We start from the raw sequence: 19763 nt of genomic DNA, 5'->3' as shown, positions 1-19763 counted from the left end.
TCGCCGACGTCCGCCTCCACGCCACCGCCGAGCTCGCCCTCGCCGCCTCCGACGACGGCGCCCCGGCCGCCGCCTCCCCGTCCTCCGGTCTCGCCGCCTGCCTCCGCGAGGTCCCCGCGCTCTTCTTCAAGGAGGACTTCGCGCTCGAGGAGGGGGCCACCTTCGAGGCCGCCTGCCCGCTCGCCGAGCCCGCCCTGCAGGAGCGCCTCGGCCAGCACCTGGACGTCGTCGAGGCGCACCTCGTCCAGGAGATCGCGCGCCGCTCCGAGTCCTTCTACGAGGCCCAGGGACGGCTCCGCGGCCTCGATGGGGAGATCGTCGCCGCCGTCGGGAGGATCCGGGAGCTCAGGGAGGTGGTCCGGGTGCTCACGGGCGACCTCGTCGGGGACGCCCAGCAGGTGCAGGAGCTCAATGCCACCCGAGGGAACCTCGTCGCCTTGCAGGAGAAGCTCACCATCATCCTCTATGTCAGTCAGGCGCTCGCAGCCCTCAAGCTGGTGAGTGGTCTTACCGAGCATTGCGTTTTGTTTGCTTGTGGATCAGCAATGTTGCTCCCAGAAATGGTCCGGACATGTACTGCACATTGTTTATTGATGTGGTGTATTACCATTTCTCTCATTGTTTCGTGAGTCGGTTGATAGTCAGGTTAGGTGCGAAGTATGCAAAGCCACAAAACGAACATTGCTCTGGGGGTTAGTGAACTGATTGATTAGCTGACAACCATCGCTGCGCATGGAACACCATGAATTGCTACGCTATATGCATGACTGTTTTTCATGGAATGACCTTGCATATTTTCCATATGCTACTGGTACGGTGGTACCTTGGAAGTCACAAGTGTTAAGTGCCAACTGTAGGTCGACATGGAGACATGCTGTCCATTCTCGAGTCGTTACACCAGAAAATGGATGATTGGGAAATGCAACCTAACGATGTCTTTGGATCCATCTTCTTGCCTTATTGGGGGCAATGGTCTTTATTTGATTGCAGAGAAATTATGACCGGTCTTTCTTTGAGAGGATATGAGTTCGTGTAAATGCCCCATAAGCACATACTACTGTTCTAATTTCTAAATAGTGGCTGCGTATGACATTCCTTGTCCAACTGCAAACACAACCACATTTTTCATATTTTGTTGCTAGTCCATAATTATCATTATTCTCTGCCAGATCAATGCTGTGCTATTTATGTTGTCCAATGATCTATTGTGTCTGATTTGACAGCCTGACCTGAACTGTTCATACTTAAGCAACAACTGGATTTTTGTTTTGCTTCTGTACTTTGAATCGTAGTAACATATTGCTTAAAGGTCCCTCCTGCCTTCAAATCTCCGCTGTGCGCTGGGTTTATAAGCTTGTTCTACATGTGCAGCTTGTGCTAGCGGCAGATTGTGCTGGTGCGCTTGATGTCATTGATGACTTGCAAAATCTCATAGTAAGTTACCTAAACATTACCTTCTACATGATCTGATGCCAGTGTTATTGTAACTTTCCTACGTAATGCCGTTACTCTTTGCCATCACACGCCACCTAGCAAATTTCCAATAAATGACTGCAATCAGCCGACATGTGCAGTATGTAACTTATGTTTATGGTACATAAATTCTTTCACCCAGGACACTGATGAACTTGCTGGGCTTTATTGCTTTCGACATATTCGTGATCAGTTGGGAACATCATTAGATTCAGTGAACAGGTATTTTCATACAAGCTAAACATATGTCCTATCAATATGATGTGCTCTTATTTATAGGGGCAATACTTATCACAGGAATGACAGCTCTGATGTGGAAAATAAATACCTTTACATTGCTTAGAAATGCATTATGAATTCTGACGGAAAGCTTGAGACATAATCTCTATCAGTGTAGGTAGGCTGATTTATGAGATCAGGAACCATGTAGTGTTTTAACTTCAATTGCAATTTCATCTGAGTATCTGAAACAAAAGTGATACTGCAGTCATTTGTTGGTATCTTGTCGTAGCAGTATGATCTATCAGAATACACATCAATGCTACAAATACGCCAAAGTCACCCCTAGGTGGTCTGTCTAGGTGCAGCAAGGCAAAAGTACCTGAGGCTACGCCTTTGTGATGCAAGGTGCATGCCTGGTCAAACTGCGTGTTAACAAGATTAAGAGAGGGCATTGGATCCTAATGTGAAGGCCCTAAAGTCAAAATAAAGCCAATGTAATGCCCCAGTTTTCATCATTGACACCTGACTTCCCGTTGATTTACCGATGTAGCACCTCAAGTGTGCCTTGTGCCTAATACTGCCTTCGTAGCCATCCATATGATTGGCAATTGAATAGTTCTGGGCCATCGTTTTTCTTTGTCACATGTTTACTACATGAGCCAAAGCATTTTGTTGGCTTCTCAATATACTCATACATATGGATCCCAATAAGATACTTTAAGGGCGTGCTCGGAAGTCCTCCACGCTCCGCGCTCCACGAACTCTGTGCGAGAAATTAGGCTGAACGGTCTAAGCTTCCTGAGGTCAGCTTCGAGAAGCTGTACCGAGCCGTAGTGCAATTTGAACGAGTCAAAGGAGCTGGGTTTTCGCAGCTTCGTGGAATCCTCAGAAACGTGTAGTTCGCCTAATTACTTGTGATGCCACCGCCAAGTGATTTCCCGTACCGGTTCGTGCCCCCGATTCTTTTGTCGCGTGCAGTCCTCTCGATCGTTGGATTTGGCAACGTGAAGACATCGTGACGCTCACATCGTTCCTCCAAACTGGGCCAAGCCCAGTCTCTCTTCTCCTCTCGCCGAGAAGGCCTAAGGCCTCTTTTCCTTTTCAGTTAGATGGGCTTTAGACAATCCAAGCAGGCTGCCAGCCCGCCTAGCGTGGAGAGGAGCTGGTGCACGTACAGAACGGTGCTGTCTTCTCGTTAGAGTTGGAGCCCAGAGCGCAGCTGAGAAGCTGTGGAGTTGAACAACGCGGAGGACTTCAGAACACGCCCTAAGTGAAATACATTTGTTGATTCTTAATTTTTGTGCAAGCCAATGTCAAATGCAATGATTCTGTTCCAATTATACTCAAATGTCAACTAGGCTTTAGTCAGCATAATGTTTCAGTTGTTTTGGGCGATATTAAGGCCTAAATCAGTACATCCATTAAGTGGCATTTTAGTGAAAAATGTACCCTAGATCCACCTATATCCTTTAAATTTAGCTTCTATATTGTTTCATTGCTAATTGTACGTTACCGCCATCTAGAATATAAAGGTCAATTTTGTCATTAATCGGAAGCTACCTTAAAATCGTGTAATTTTATTTTCTTTATATTTGCCCCCTAGAATAGTAATGTTGTTTGCAGCCTTTTCTGTCCCATCAGCAACTTGCTGTTTAACTTATTATTCATTCTTGTAGCATTCTTTCAGCAGAGTTTGTACGGGCTGCTGTTCCTGATGGAAAAACTGTTGATGCGATGGTTTTATCAACTGTGAAAAGGAAGACTTCTACTCCCCTCAATGGGACCGAGCATGAAGTATGTGCGCTTTCTGTTTTGCAATTCTCCATCTCATAATTGGCCTGTCTTTACCTGATTTTAACGCAATGTGTTCATGCTGAGTTTTTTGTGTACCTTCCATGCCAACTTTAAATAATATTAATTAGTTAACTGAAACTGAATGAGCATGACTAATGAAGTGTGACTGAGAGATCTAGAGAGGCTAAGAACTGGTAGGGAGTGAATACCTATCATTCACGCTGAGTTAGTGGTACCTGCAGCGCCTGTTTCCACTTGCAACCATTGGCTCTGTAAATGAATCAATGCCAAGAAGGCAAGGACATTGCTATTTTTGATTTCTTGGTAGCCTCATCACATTATTACATTATTATTTCTGTCATTGTATCGTTGTTTTGGGAAACTTTTGTATTGTGGAGTCGCATCCATGATCCATATAGCGTACCCAAGCAATGTAGTTTCTTTTTTTCAAGAAAACGCAGAGGACGGAAAAGAAAGAGTTTGGTTACAATCCTCCTAAGAGGCCAAGTTCAAAACAGCAATATAGTTTCTTGATGACTAAAATAATTTTACCAAAATTTCTGTTTGATGTATGTCGAGTGTCAACATAGGATCCTCACATCACAAAACGATTTGGCCAGGCGACCGATCGAAGGGCAGTAGATGATTGCCGCTGGAGTCTGCCTCATTCTACTTTTGGTTTTCTTGCTGCATTAGAGCTGGCTTTTAGACTATGCGTGATGATCCTTTTGGACTACTGCTGTTTGGTTTGTAATAGGACTAGTTGTTGCTAGCTGGTGCTGCCAGTTTTTCGCCCCATGGCATCCGTTTCGACAGCGGACGGATGCAGTGTGTTTCCTGGCAGTGCTTGAACTCGCTGTACCTCTTTCCGCTCTCCCTGACAATGTTTCTGGAACTGTTGTATTTCCGTTCATTTGCAATGAAAGGGGTTTCCCGGTTCAAAAAAAAAAAGGATCCTCACGTCACAAAACGTGATCCTGAAATAATTACAGTTTTCAGATCATAAACTATGTTACCACACTGTTACCATATATACCACGACCGTGGTCCAATCAGTTCTTGCTCTTCTCCAATTTGCCGAAAGGTGAAATACTAATTTGTTTTTTTCAACAATTGTTTGATGTGACTCCTTTGGTTTAGATTATGGTTTCATTTTTAAGCTACACTGTTGTTGTTCTAGTAAAATGTTTTCAGCTCTGTTCCTTCTATTGACCGACATTCATCATCTCAATGCAGGTAAACGTTGATGAGGAGGATGGCTTCATCCTCAGAGATCGTCTTCTCCCCCTCATTATTTGCCTGCTGAGAACGGTTAGTTCTGTCAGATATTTCCATTAAGTTGATATATTCAAATGGAGGGTGGATGTGCAGAAAAATAGGGTGTCCTGTGGCTGCTTTTCTATTCAATATTACAGGGCTTTAGTGTAACTGTGTAAGACGACATATAGATTTAGTTCCAGAGAAGCACTTATTCACATTTGTATGCGCTATTTAGCCACACAATGAGCACAATAATATTTGTGATTATTCAATAAGTTTCTCACTCATATAAGCTGGGTTTATGGGGCCTTATAAGAGACTACCCTCACTAACAGGGCACTTGTAAATAAAATGCCCTCTAAAATTCCATGCATACAGAAAACCAAGTTCAGTATTTTTTTTGAAAGGTCAATCACCTATGAGCTTAAAAAGCTAAGTGGTGGAAGGATCATGCTTATTTATTTCTGGATATTTGGTATATTCAGCGAGTCATTAGTCTGGGATACAGAATAATAAGGTTCACATTTATATCTCGCAGGACAAAGTTCCTGCAGTGCTCAGAATGTACCGGGATACCCTTATTACTGTTATGAAAGCTTCAATCAAATCCACAGTTGCAGAGATGCTTCCAGTATTGATTTCCAAACCAATAGATTCTGATTCAGTAACTGGAGACAGAGCTGCCGATTCTGATGGTCTTACTTTTTTTCTTAATTCAATATCTGTCTTCATAGCTTGCTACTATGCACGCTAACTTCCTACTTGTTTTGAACTGCAATTGTGCAGCTGGAGGCCAGTCTTTAGCAAATAAACTGCGTAGTCTATCATCTGAAGGTTTTGTTCAGCTTTTATCGGCTATTTTTAGTATAGTTCAGGTAAATTAGTTTCTCAATACAGTATCATTTTGTTTTCCTTTAAATGAAGATGGTCTACCAAATTAAATCTTTATGTGTACCTCCTTTCCAGGTACATCTCCAGCAAGCAGCTGAAGTTAAAAAAATAGTTCAGTGGATCATGCGGAACCTTGATGGGAACATAAGTCCTGATGACACAAATCCTGTCGTACAACACGGTGGCTCAGTTGATCTTTCCCAAGAGAAAGACTATGATGTTACTTCACGGGTCTCTAATACTGTTACACGCACTCCTACTAAGCTTCCGTTGTTTCAAGGAAAGACAAATGATATGTCCAGTATAAATTCAATAAAAAATATTCGGTAAGTTAAGTTATAATTTGCTCTTTGTTCTGTAAAAACCAATTTAATTGCTGGTATCATGGTGATACTGTGGTCAGTTTTGGCAAATATAGTATTTCATTGCTTGCAAACCTTTATATGTGATGACGCAAACACAGATTTGCTTGAGCACTTGCATTTTCTGCAGAGCTGACGTGTTGAGAGAAAGCACAGAAGCAGTGTTTGCTGCATGTGATGCTGCACATGGACGATGGGCTAAGCTGCTAGGTGTTCGTGCTGCTCTACATCCCAAGTTAAGGCTTCAGGAGTTCCTGATCATCTATAATATAACAGAAGAATTTATAGCTGCTACAGAAAAGGTTATTATTTTCTCTGTTTAAATTATATGCACATATATCCATGTTAATTGCGTAAAAGCAAGTTATGATATTATTTTCACCTCTTGTCCTCATAGGTTGGAGGCAGGTTAGGTTACAACATTCGCGGAATTCTACAGCAACAGTCAAAGCAATTTGTTGAGTATCAGCATAGTGTTCGGGTGAGTTATGTATTACTTTGCTGAAGTTTACGAAAGCTAGATTTACAGTTTTACAATCAGATAATGGAACAAAGTCAGAAGCTTGTTTTAAATTTTGTTAGTACGAGCAACATCTTATAGGATAATTACAACACCATTGTGCCTGAAACATGAATTGGTAATGGTGCTATTTCTGAAGTATAAAGCCTTCAGCCTTCTCGCTCAGTTATAGCCTATGGATGTACAATAGCTTGTATACAATGCGGTTCCTTTCTAGTTCTGTTTTGCAAACAATATTACCAATAGTATTGGCATTCACCATCATCAAATAACTTCAGGTTGAAATGATAGTGGAACTGAGGACACAAAGGCCTAAGCTGCTCGTCAAAATTATTTGAATTATCTTAAAAAATTATAACACTACGGTTTATTAAAAAAATTGATATAGATTTTGGATTGATACCAATCTTATTTTATAGTTGATGCATGATTTATAGTTTTTTGTGCTCTGAACGTTTAATATTCCTTTGAAGATGGCAAAAATTAAGGCAGTTCTTGACCAAGAGACGTGGATCGCTGTTGATGTTCCTGAAGAGTTCCAAGCGATTGTTCTGTCACTGTCATCAACTGACTTTCCTGTTAATGGCATGGAGATGCCTAGCAATGATAACAACTCAAAGCTCAGTGAGGATGGGGTTTCAACAAGTCAAGAATCAGCACATTCAACTGAAAATAATGTTGAAAATAGCAATGGAACATCTACGACAAGCAATGAAAACAAGGTTGAATCCACTTCTCAGACTGAAAATAGTGTTGCTGGCCATGTTAGGCCAGTCTCGCAAACCATTGTGCTTGGAGGTGTTGGCTATCATATGGTGAACTGGTTAGTCATCTAAAATTTTCATTTAATTCTTCAAAACAAGTTACTGTTTCTTCTTTCTAAAACTTGCCATGTTGAGGACAAATTAGATCAGTTGCCACACTTTACTAACCCAGAAGTGTGGCAAAGAATTCATCCAGTAGCAGTTCCTGTATTCATCTGCTATTCTTCTATAGTGATATATGCTGTCTTTTTTCTGTTTCTTTCGTCATCTTATGTACTCATTTAATCATCTGTGTTTCTGTGAGATGTATCCTTGCCTTTTCTCAATAACGCTTCAATTTTTGTTTGGCAGCGGTTTGATATTGTTGAAAATGCTATCAGAATATGTTGACATCAGTAAATGTTTGCCATCGTTATCTTTTGAGGTGGTCCAACGTGTTGTTGAGATATTAAAGCATTTCAATACCAGGACTTGCCAACTGGTTCTTGGCGCAGGTGCCATGCAGGTATCATTGTTTACCATTGGTAACAATAATTCCTCATTGTTTAAATATGTAAACACAGCTCGTAATTTGCTATTAGCATTTTCTCATAATTTACCATTTAATGCGGATTGTTTTAATAAATCTTTGAATAAATATATGTCTCTGCTGAGAACCACCTCTTGGTGTGGTGGTGGAGCTGTGGGGGCATGACTCCACCCACCAGGGTTATAATTCTGGTGCTCACATGTATGCTGTATCTGTATGGGTCTCCTGTACACTCTTTCTATTAAAAAAGTAGATGTCTGCTAAATGAACTTGCTATCAATTTATCATTGTTCATCATCGTATAGGACACTATTTGCACAATAGTGTTTTAGCTATATGGAAACACAACAATTTTTAAGAAAAGACGAAAATCTTCTCTGTTTTTTTTGAACAATAGTACTTCAATGCACCAGTAGTTTCCTCAAATCTTAATCAAGCTAAATAGCTATTTAATGTAGGCATGTGCTGCCACACTTCTTTTTTTATATATCAAGAAGTCTGGACTGCTTGGTTTATTTTCCTTTGGTTCCTTTTCAGGTATCTGGTCTGAAATCAATTACTTCTAAGCATTTAGCTTTAGCAAGTCAAATTATCAGTTTCATACATTCTTTGATTCCAGGTAAGCATTTTTCCCTACCTTCTGTCTTTTTGCTGCACTGTTATTTATTGTATCCATACTTTCTGTTAATTTTGCCAAAACATAAAGTTCTGAAGGCTGACTATCCTGTCACTTCAAGTGATTGTGGGTTGCATTATCTTATCTTATTATATGTTTTTAGTTGATTATTTTTGTGTCTTGATTTGTTGGTGGGATGAAGGTTTGGAAAACTGGAAACCAGGATCCTTAAAAGATATCTACAGAAATATAAACTGAAGCGCTTTTGTCTCTCCCTAGAACTGTTGGTATTTGAGTAGCTATATGATGTAGAAGGGTAGGGAACAACACAAACTAAGTAGAAGCAATAGCTAGTTTCCAGCTTAGGGACCAGTACCAGGTGTGCTGTTCCCCTTTGTTTATCTAGAGCCTGATTCATGTACTCTAGTAACTTTCATGTTATGGTGATAGCCAGATAGGCAATAGATTTATTTCACTACAAGTAAACTGCCTTACAGCCAACCAGAAGTAACATTGCATTTAATTAATAAATTCACCAAATATGCAACATATATCCCAAGAGCCATCCTGTTCTTGCTGCACCCAATATTTACTTAGGGAAAAGAAAATGCAAATGGCCATGTTGAATCAATTTTTTCAGGATGAACTATTTGGGAATCCTTGAAGTATCTGTGATTTTGATCACTGCTTGGCCAAACCTTTTTTTTTGAAATTGCAGATATTCGTCGAGTACTTTTCCTGAAAATACCGGAAGTACGCAAACATCTGTTGATGTCTGAACTGGATAGAGTTACTCAGGTATGATTTCTATTTTATTTATTTGACATTTCATGGGTTAGGGTAACTCTTGACTGGCACCAACCTGTTTTATGTGCTTGCATGAATTTCATTTCTTACAAGTTTCTCGGAAATGACAGGACTATAAGGTTCATCGAGATGAAATTCACACCAAGCTAGTCCAGATAATGAGAGAGAGATTGCTAGCAAATCTTAGAAAATTACCGCAAATCGTGGAAAGTTGGAATGGACCAGATGATAATGATTCGCAGCCAAGTCTATTCGCCAAAGCTGTTACAAAGGTAGTTATGGTTTAGCACATTACTCCTTCCGTTTCTTTTTACTCCGCATATAAGATTTGTCTGAAGTCAAACTTTGTTTGACCAAATTTATATTTAAAAATATCAACATCTACAATATTAGAGTTATATAATACGAACATGAATTCCATGATGTATCTAACAATATTGATTTGGTATTGTGAATGTTGATATATTTTCCTATAAACATGCTCAAACTTTATGAAGTTTAACTTAAGAGAAATCATGTATGCGAAGTAAAAAGAAATGGAGGGAGTATCAATGGGAATCACTCTGTTACTATCTCTGTTCCTAAATGTTAAGACATTTGAACTGCAAAAACGTCTTACATTTAGGAACAGAGGGTGTATCATTTTATTATGATTTGTACCTACACTCATTGTTATTGTTCAATGGAAATGCAAATTCATCTATTGCTACTTGGAAACAACATCTTAACTCATTTATTGACCCCCATTTACTGTCCTTTATTCTCCTGGAATCTTGTTCAGGTGTTTTCACTTATTTATGTTATTTGAATTCTGACTCAGGCTTTCCTTTCAGTTTAGTTAATTGTTGCTGAAGTTTTTGTACATAAACATTTTGCAGGAAGTCACTTACTTGCATCGCATCCTTTCTCAAATACTGCTTGAGGTAGATCTGCAAGCGATATTCAGGTAAAGAAGTATCCTGTGTATCTTTAGAATCTTTGGACCATATCTTTTTTTTCTAGAATGGTGAGGTTATCAGCTTCGGCTCTTATTCAGTGTATGTAGCTGGTTAACTTATTCATGATATGTAGAAAACCCTCAGTGGAACACCAAACCTACATCACTTTAAAACAATTGGAGCACTGAAGTTTTGAAAACAATCTGTAAGGTGTTACTGTTCTCTAAGATGAAGCTCGGTTCATTGGGGTAGCAACCATACGATGGCCATTCAGCATAGCTGAAGGCTAGAGATCATAGGGGAAGTTGCTTAACTGAGCATGATGATAGCGCCTCCTTATTTGTAAGGAGTTCCTAACATATTAGGCCTAGAGATAAACCAATTAAAGCCATCTAAACATAAGTCAAACTATTTGTCTCTAACTAAATAATTTTAATGATTTACCCCCTGGGTAATGCAACTTTGGCAAACCGAGTTAAAAACAGCATCTGGTGGTAGTGATGCTGCTCAAGCTGAAGTAACCACGTGAACAATACTCTAATGGGCTTCATGTAATGCAAGTAGCACCATTATTTGTAATTTTGTTTTTTATGTTCAATATTGATTTTGCTGGAAATATTATCCATAGCATGACAGTTCGTTATTATTTGTTTCCTTGCAAGATCTTATTGACTTTTAATTTCGTTTGACCCTTCTATGCAATGCAGGCAAGTAGTCCAGATATTCCATTCCCATATTACAGAAGCATTTTCAAAGTTGGAAGTCAGTAGTCCTCAGGCAAAGAATAGGTACAGTACCAATAAATCGTACTGCCATTTTTCCCCACATGCAAAAAAAAAAGAAGAATCGATTAATTTTCCGTATGTGTTGTATGTATTCTATACATATACTTTTTTAACACTGCTGTTTTAATGATTGATTGAACCCAGATTATGTCGAGATGTTCAACATATTCTTGTATGTATTCGAAAGTTGCCTGCTCAGAACTTCAGCTCAGAACCTGTTCGAAATTATGGTCTTCTTGACGAGTTCTTGGCTGAGAAGTTCGGGACAAAAGTTGACGAGTGATTGACATGTACATTAGGAACTGACTCCTGTCTGCAAATGTTCAGTGGTGGTACATATGGTAAATGTGAAGTTATGAAAGACACCACTGTTGGCATAAAATCCTATGCAGGTATAATTTGGATTCATACCTTTGTGACTTGTTTGCTTTCTCACGTCCAATGAAAAGTCAATCCTGGTTTGTCTCTCACGGCCTTCCGGAGCAACTTATGTAGATTGGTCTTCCCTAAGAGATATTTGAGTTGTACGCAAGTCTGATCCTTTATCTTATATTACCTCCGTCCCAAAATTCTTGTCTTAGATTTGTCTACATATGGATGTATCTAACACGTGTATTTGACAACTAAATGTCCTGACAACTAATTTGCAATGCTGCAACGATGCAGGTATTGCTGCGGAGGGTATCGGAAACAGAGCGCTCTTGATGGCAATGAATTACCATGTCAATACATCCAATAGCGCTTTGTGGGATCACATGCCAATGGTTTTCCACATCTGACCTGAGCCGAATTTTTTGCACCGTACTTCCGCCATGTTAGGCTGCGTTTCATCTTTTGCTTGTTATGATAGTATTTCAACCCTTTTTGTGGGAAAAGCTGATATTGGTTATATGTTGGGTATAGAAGAGCCATAGAGGGAACCTAACAACGACATTTTCGGCAGCACGGCCCATTCTTTGCATATTGCCCTGCTGTTTGGTGCAGTGTGTTATTAATTGGATATTGTGTCGTTGATGCAGCCGAGTGTATCTTGTTCGTGTAAGGTTTGTATAACTATTCTTGTCAGTGCAATAATAAGTAATTGTGAAATGTTTAGTACATGCAGATATTCATACTATACATGGTTATTTTACAGGAATTTGGGGGCTTAGTCGTGCCCATTTTTTATTTATTATTGGTTGTACATGTTGTAGAACTCTTGAGTTAATTTTTTTTTCTGAAAGCCTGAAAGATTATTAAACATGGCGATCTTTTTATCTGGGTGGAAATTTGAAATTTGTGGTAAAAATATTTGGCAGAATAAATTAACGGGTTTGAAATTTATGAAAGCAACAGAATTCGTGAGCAAAAACCATGGTCTGTGCTAATTGGCTTTGTTTTAATATTAAAATATTTTATCAGAAGATTACCGAGGTTTGTATTAAGGTGGGATGTGTTTGCCGTGTTTCAAAAGGAATCGGACAATTCTTCACTTTTGGAGTGAATAATTTATGCGATCCAAATTGTACAGAATCTAAATGTCTTCTTTTTAATGATTATCACAACAAAGATTATTTTGTGGGTGATTTATCACAACAAAGTTGAATAGAAGTCCTGTTCAAGCAAATAATAATGAGAAAACAAAGTCCAAACATTATCCAATGGGTCTACTCCATTTGGATCATTTTCCTACTCAACAGAAAAAAAACCAGTGCATTTTGTTGGGACGTGTATTAAGTTGGGACCTGACTCAAAGGAATCGGGTAATTCCTCACTTTGGGTGTGTGAATAATTTACACCATCCAAAGTGTACCAAATCTAACTGTCTTTTATTTTTGATGATTTTATCACAACAAATTTGAACATGAATACAAATCCAATTTCAAACAGTAACAACAAGGAAATCAAAGTCCAAACACGCTCCAATCCATTTGGGCCATTTTCCTTCGGCTCAGCAAATAAAATCACCAGCGCCTATTTTTCAGAATCAGAACAAAAACAACAGAAAAAATGGTTCTCCTCGTCCTATCCACCCTCCCACGGGCACCCTACGGAGCAGCCGCGTCCACATCGTCGCCGACGCCGTTATCCATTCACCCGCGGCCAAGGCGGCATCCTCTCGCCGTCGCGCGCTGCTCCGCTCGTCTGACTCCGCCGCCCACCGCCGCAGCCACCGGCAGGGAGGCCGCTGCTTCTTGGGCCGGCAAGCTAGCCGGCGCCGTGCCATGGAAGGCCGCCGTCTCCGGCGCGCTCGCGCTCACCTTATCCTTCTCCTGCTGTAAGCCATCAGTCTCATTCTTCATCTTCCTTCCATCGAAGCAGTTGCCAGGAGCTGCTCGCTGTTAACTGGAGGTCTAGAACAGTTCCACGTTTAGGTTTTCTGATGCCCTTATCTAATAACGAAATGATGCGCGACTCGTTGGTGAATCAACAAATCTTTCATCTGAATTTTGTTGGTGTGCTGCATGGTAACGCTATGCGAATCAATGCACCATCAACACGAGACCGAAGCTCGAGTCTGAACCCGAAAGGCGAAGCTCAGTTCAGTTCATTCAGAGTGTGCAGCGTGTTTGGACGCTCTTTATCCATAGTCCATGTTACCAGAAAGAGCGATTCTCACCGCCGGTGCCTGCTGTACAGAAATTATCCATTTTCTATTTCAGCAATTGTCCCCCCTGTGTTGTAGCAGTAGCGCCAGCGGCAGAGGCAGAGGCGGCAGATGAGCTGCATCCACGCGGAACTGAAAATCTTTTGCATCCTCGATCGTGGTTGTGCAACGGAGAAAAAACAAATCTAATCTCTTGGTGAAGTGGTGAAAATTGTGGGCTGTGGCATAAATAGAAGATGTGTTGTTGTTTTGGAGTGGCATTTTGCAAGTTTGTTTTCCCCATTACCATATTTTCGTTGGCACACTTGAATGAAAAAGGATCATATGTGTGCTTTCTTAGTGGAAATTTCCCCTTGATGCTACGTGCTTGCAGTTGTTGGTTTGGCCAATGCCAAGGCTGGGGTCAACAAACCTGAGTTGCTCCCCAAGGAGTTCACCACCGTCATTGACGTCGCCGGTTTTCTCTCTTCAGGCCAGGTAAATTCAGACCTTAGATCTTGTACTATGAGCTGTCCGATGATTCACAACTACTGGCAAATTTGGTGTCCGCGAGAAACAGAGTGACGCTAAAAGCAAATTTGCAAATTCCCTTGTGCCTAATTTTCTTTAACATGTCGTATTGACTTCCATAAGGGTGCAACTACAAATAGTTCTTATCTTCAGAGGGTGGTCTTAGTCTCTCCACCTTTTACTTTTGGTGTTGATAATTGGAGTACATATGTTTTTTTCTTTTGACAGAAAGACTGTAAGGGAACCCCCTACAGTATAATTGGTGCAACGAACCCAAATTGCAATTACCATGCCTTGAACCTGAGTGGGTGGGAAGGCATCAGCCCCTTCCCACCACTAGGCTATGCCTTAGTCTGCTTGGAGTACATATGTTAGATAGCTGCTGACTATTTTGATTTGTTCTTAGGAAAATCGTTTGCGCCAAGAGATTGAAGACCTAGAGAAGGACACTGGGTATAAGTTGAGAGTTCTCGCACAAAATTATCCGGATACACCAGGTGATTTTTGCTTTTTCTTTTTCACATTTGTATGAGTCGCATTGTGTTTTATTTTATTATTTTTCTTCAGTTCATGTGCATAAATACATGCAAGGATGGTATGTCTGGTCAAATATTGCTGACGATGAATATCGCTATAGCTAGTAAAAACTTCCTGACTGGCCACATAAAAAAGATACATATTATCTTGTTGAAATTATTTCCAGTACGCAATTGTTTTCAGTTTTGTCACATACTGTCAGAAATTTAATTGTTAAAATCATTATAGAAATCGCACACTTATTAGATATATTGCTGATCCTAAGATAGCACCTTTTGACCATGTGGAATACAAGTCTGGCCCACGAGGGCAGCTGCGTATGTATTCAATTGGATCGGGAATGCTGAGTCCTGAGTTTGCTGGACTAATGCAGATTAATTTGTGAATCTATGCTGATTCTTTTTACTCGACAATCTGTATATATTTTTTGATTAATGCACATAAACCTCGTGTAATATGGAGTGGGATTATTCTCTCCTTATGTGGCAGTTATTTACTCTCAAAACCAATGTAGAGCATGTACTTGCGATTATCATTGGCCAACATGACATGTATAAGCTATTATCATATAATCATTCATTAATCTATTATTCATATAATCTTTTATTCTTCTCTGTTATAGCTAACAGGAGGCATTAATTCGTGTTCTCATGACTGTGCACATGTATCGTAGCACATACAAATTGATTAATGCTGTCTTACAGGATTGGCTATCAAGGATTTTTGGCAAGTTGATGACCGAACTATTGTCTTTGTTGCAGATCCCACCTTCGGTATGATACTAAAGATAATATTCACACTACACTTGGTTTTTCCTTTGCCATGGCTATTTTGTTATCTGAATAACGAAACTGATAGCCCATATTGATTGCAAATTTTAGTATACTACTCTAATAAAGTTCAGATATGGATCATTTGTAAAGTGCAATTCCTGAATTAAGAAAAATGAACACTGCTGGGGAGAAGTATGATGCAGGAATGATCATGACAACCATATGGTTCACTTATCCATGCAGCTGATGTGTCATTTAAGCCTAAGAGCATACTCAATGATGTTAATTCCTGGTGTATATATTTTGTGTCTGCATAATATTATCCTGCAACAACACACGCTTCTTGATGTAGGCTGCACTATTGCACACACAAATGCATGCACCAGGGTGTGTACGATGCCATGCACATGATCCTGATCCAGAATTCCAGATTTGTTACATCAGAGTGCCTTCAATTTTGCAATAAAACTCACTTTACAGTATTTTTTTTTCTGCTAGATAAGTTTTGAAACACAAGTGTTGTCACTATCACACACTCATGCTTACTGGCAGGACAGAAATGCTCAAGCGTGGCTCTGTTTTTGTAGGTAACATTATAAATTTCAACATTGGTTCATTGATTGATCTAGACATTCCTCAGAGCTTCTGGAGTCGTGTTGCAGGGAAGTATGGAAACATGTTCTATTGGAAAGAAAAGGTTAATACGGCATATCCTTCGTAATGGTGCGTGGTTTTCCTGTAGTTTTTCCTGATCTTGCCTTTGTTTATGACACATGGAACAGGGAGAGGATGCGTCAATTGAAGGTGCTGTGATGGCAATATCGCGCTGCCTGAGAGAGCCCACAGGGGCAAGTAATTGTTCCGAGGTGTTTTAGAGTTGGAAGTTCATCGCGGCTAGACATGCCGAAGATAAGACCAGCGAATACTATATGTACATAATCAAAATGTCAGTTACATTAACTGAACATATTTTCGCCTTAATTTTTTAAAGTCAAAGGACATTCGTTTATCCTCGGTAGAATGCTGCAAAGATACAAAATCATCACCACCTAGCATCTGATAATCTAGGCAGAGTCAGCTAGGACCACTCTCATGGCTTTCGTGCATCACATAGGCTACAGCCAAATACACCAGTAGTTGTTCTATTAACTCAGTAAGTTATTCAACTAGGTTAAACTTCTATGCTACTCACCGGTTTTTCGTACTTTGCTGCCCATTTTTAAAAACTAATATTGCGCCGTGTGTTCTTGCACATTTAGTGTTCCAAAATTATTATATAGGGTCACTTTAACATCTAGCAATTCCGAGGATCTCTATTTGGGCCGATCATTGCTCTATTGAATAATAACTTAACCTAAATTGCAAGGCACGTATAACATATCCCTTGGCAATAGCCCAAGGTTACACATTGGTCGACTCACTACGGATTTGCCATGCCACTATTTTTTATACCTTATCTAACATGTTTTCTCTTTTCCACCCATCTCTATCTCCTTATTTTCTTCTCTAAACCTAATTTACGGCTACCATAGCCTCCCCGGCCGAACTCTAGCCCCTCCTCTGTGATAATATATATCCTTCATCTTGATATTTTTGTCAATAGCCAGTTAGCATATAGCACCTCTACAACGCGATAAACCATATCCTTCAACGGAATTGCACCTATATGCTGAAATAATGCACTACCTGTATGGGAATCGCCCTTGCCGTCATGTAGTCAACAACTTGATCTATGCCTACTTGTCATTATTTTCCAGTTCGGTCTTGCCATTGATCATTACTCACTACCACATGTAGGTCTAACAATGTCATCTCTCGTGAAGACCTTTGCTCAATAATTTTTTAGATCTAAAAAAAGGGGGATAGTCGGAACCCTTGGATTTGGTGCTCAATTAGTACTAGTATCTATGAAATACAATGATGTATGTGTTCATTTTGTTTAAAGTATATATTTTCGTCGATCCCGTCTTTCCTGGCTAGATAAGACCATAACAACTGGCGCCTAAAAGGAGGCAGCGGAGGCGACCTGTGGGGCCCATTTGACCCAACGGTAGGCCACACTAAATTCCTAAGGAAATTGTGTGGAAAAAATTGTAGTCCTCCCGTTTCTAAATATAAGTCTTTTTAGAGATTTTAATATGGACTACATACGGATGTATATAGATTAGTTTAAAGTGTAGATTCATTTATTTTACTCCGTATGTAATCCATATTAGAATATCTAAAAATACTTATATTTAGGTACTGCTATTCACCTAACACAGCCATGGTGGGCTATCCAACCCCAGTCAGATCCTTAAAAAAAAGGATCGCTCCTAGACCTCGCTCCCCAGGCAATGCCAGGAGCGGAACTCTAGCGCCGTTTACAGCCGTCCACTGCGGCCTCCCCTTCCGCCGCTGCCAAAGGCCTCTGCCGCTGTGGCGGCGGCCCCCATCTCCGAAGGAGGTGGGGGTTCCCTGGTTGTGGTGCAGGAGGTGGAGGACGGCCCATGTGGAGCGGCGCTGACGGGGAAAAAGATGGTAGCGCGGCGATCCTAGTGGTCTTCGATCTCCTGCCCAATTCGCCGCTCTTCCAGCCGCCGGCCGTCCTGGACCTCTGTATGGATGGGTGCATGACACTCCCGGACCTCTGTATCGGATGGGACCCGGTCGTGCGCGTCCTGAAACATCAGCCCGTGCGGCTTCAAGGAGTCGCATTCTGAAGCTTCGCATTCCGTCCACTCCATAGGGTATATCGACATGGTCTTCTATGCCACTATCCATGGTGTTGATAGTGGCGGGGAATGTCAAGGTGGCCGTCCAACGGCACTATCGTCCATGGTTTAGTGGTGGTGAACTAGTGATTCAGATCGGACGGCCGAATGGTGGTGACTGTAAACTGTTCTGCCGTCATTTCCTACGGCTCCATGACGGTGATGGTCATCGAAATGTCTCTGGGAGGGTTCATCTCTCCTGATCTCATTGTTGACTTCGGCGGTAAGATACAAATAATGGACGATGTCTTGACACAGAGGGATGGTGTGCAGTGGCGGCGTCACATCACATGTTGCCGCTAGGTTCATGGAAAAGTGGTGGCTACAACACATGAGTGACGTCAAAGATGGTGCTATTTGAGCACCCGGTCTTCAGCCCCGGGGCGAAAGCCTAGGTCACACCCGAGTGGTGATACCTGGCAATGACGATGCTTTCTTATGTCGTTACCTTGTTTAAGACATTGCTCAGATATGCTTAGACTGTTCTTCAGGGTGAAAACCTAGATTCTAGCCTTGGTTGTTGGATCCGGTGACCGCGACACTTGAGTGTCGCACCCTTCCCGAAGGCGTTGCTGTTGAAAAACCTCGCCGTCCATGTGGTGCCATGAGATGGTTGGTGTGGATATGTTCATTGTTGTAGTTTGCCGATCATGGATCTTATTGCTTTGAGGCTTTTTTCTTTTTTCCTTACCTACACATAGCATTGGTTTTATATGACTTTGCTAGTTGGCACATGTTTTCTCTTGTGTGTGAGTTGGTGTTGGTTGTGTGCATCCTAGTTACGCAGAGACCGGGTGTGTGCTCTTTGTGTTATGTATTTTCTTGATACTCTATTTTGAGCCAATAAAACCCACCATTTTTCAAAATAATAACATTGTAATGCTGTTTGTAAAACTTACACGTCGACGTCATATACTAGGGACTGGAACTCTCACAACAAAACAATCATTTGAGTTTTGAATTTTCATTTGTAGCGGTTTATATTCATTTTTTGTGTGAAATGCAACTTAATTTTTCTTTATGCATCAACAAAATTAGACTTATTCTTGGATCAAACTAGTTCTTGTTTGAAGCCTCAGTCGCAGTACATATATAATTTGGTCTAATTGCTCTTGTATTTGGTTCACTTTCAGCCAGCTAGATTGATATATTGGGCGCATGCACACATACGGTACCCAATTAGTGATAGAAGAAAAAAAAACTGATCTGGGGAATTCCCACGCTCTGTCTGTTATCGATCTGGAATGTGTTCCCTGCCATAACTAAGTAATGGCCACAATATATGAGGCGATCTCCAGATTAATTGCCAGCCGCTCAGACAAATATAGAAGCGTGATCTTCTGTGATGCAGTAACATTTGACACCAAAAAGAGAGCGGCGATGGCGCGGACGGGCTCGCGCGCTCTTGCTATCCGGCAAGGACGGAGTGGCAACACGTGGTGTATAGTATTAAATGCAATCGTATGTACAAAGCATCGTTACGTACGTTCGCAAGCGAGTTGACGAAGACGGTGACGGCGAATCTAACGAGGGAGAATCGGTACGGGATATTATTGTTCCGTTGGTACAGATGGGTTGTGACTGCTCACGTTACAATTCCGTCTCGTGATTCCGTTGCATAAACGCCGCGTGCGGGATGCCT

General features: G+C 40.9%; 2 protein-coding genes across 2 annotated transcripts; both read left to right on the top strand.

The window, feature by feature from the left end:
* Window positions 1-2: 2 nt before the first annotated feature.
* LOC119357525 (vacuolar protein sorting-associated protein 54, chloroplastic-like) lies at window positions 3-12099 on the top strand (the record flags this gene model as incomplete). Its single annotated transcript, XM_037624442.1, has 19 exons — window positions 3-497; window positions 1372-1434; window positions 1616-1695; window positions 3372-3489; window positions 4726-4800; window positions 5288-5444; window positions 5536-5624; window positions 5716-5966; window positions 6133-6304; window positions 6400-6483; window positions 6996-7345; window positions 7638-7791; window positions 8353-8434; window positions 9150-9229; window positions 9349-9510; window positions 10117-10184; window positions 10884-10964; window positions 11106-11353; window positions 11628-12099. Coding segments are annotated over 18 exons (2700 nt in total), but the record flags the coding sequence as incomplete, so codon positions are not given.
* Window positions 12100-12939: 840 nt separating this feature from the next.
* LOC119353065 (thylakoid lumenal 15.0 kDa protein 2, chloroplastic-like) lies at window positions 12940-16379 on the top strand. The gene is made up of 6 exons (XM_037619648.1): window positions 12940-13218; window positions 13922-14025; window positions 14465-14555; window positions 15300-15368; window positions 15956-16065; window positions 16151-16379. Exons 1-6 carry the CDS (start codon window positions 12951-12953, stop codon window positions 16241-16243), a joined length of 735 nt encoding a protein of 244 aa, XP_037475545.1. The 5' UTR covers window positions 12940-12950; the 3' UTR covers window positions 16244-16379.
* The last annotated feature ends 3384 nt before the right edge of the window (window positions 16380-19763 follow it).

This window comes from Triticum dicoccoides, chromosome 2A (genome assembly GCF_002162155.2).
Source record: "Triticum dicoccoides isolate Atlit2015 ecotype Zavitan chromosome 2A, WEW_v2.0, whole genome shotgun sequence".
Classification (NCBI taxonomy): Eukaryota; Viridiplantae; Streptophyta; class Magnoliopsida; order Poales; family Poaceae; genus Triticum; species Triticum dicoccoides.
This window is presented reverse-complemented; position numbering and strand designations above follow the sequence as displayed.

Excerpts from the sequence above, each read along its gene's own strand:
- LOC119353065 (XM_037619648.1), top strand. The coding sequence starts at position 12,951 with ATGGTTCTCCTCGTCCTATCCACCCTCCCACGGGCACCCTACGGAGCA. Across the intron at positions 14,556-15,299 it reads AAATTATCCGGATACACCAG|GATTGGCTATCAAGGATTTT; the intron begins GTGATTTTTGCT and ends GCTGTCTTACAG. Across the intron at positions 16,066-16,150 it reads TGTTCTATTGGAAAGAAAAG|GGAGAGGATGCGTCAATTGA; the intron begins GTTAATACGGCA and ends CACATGGAACAG.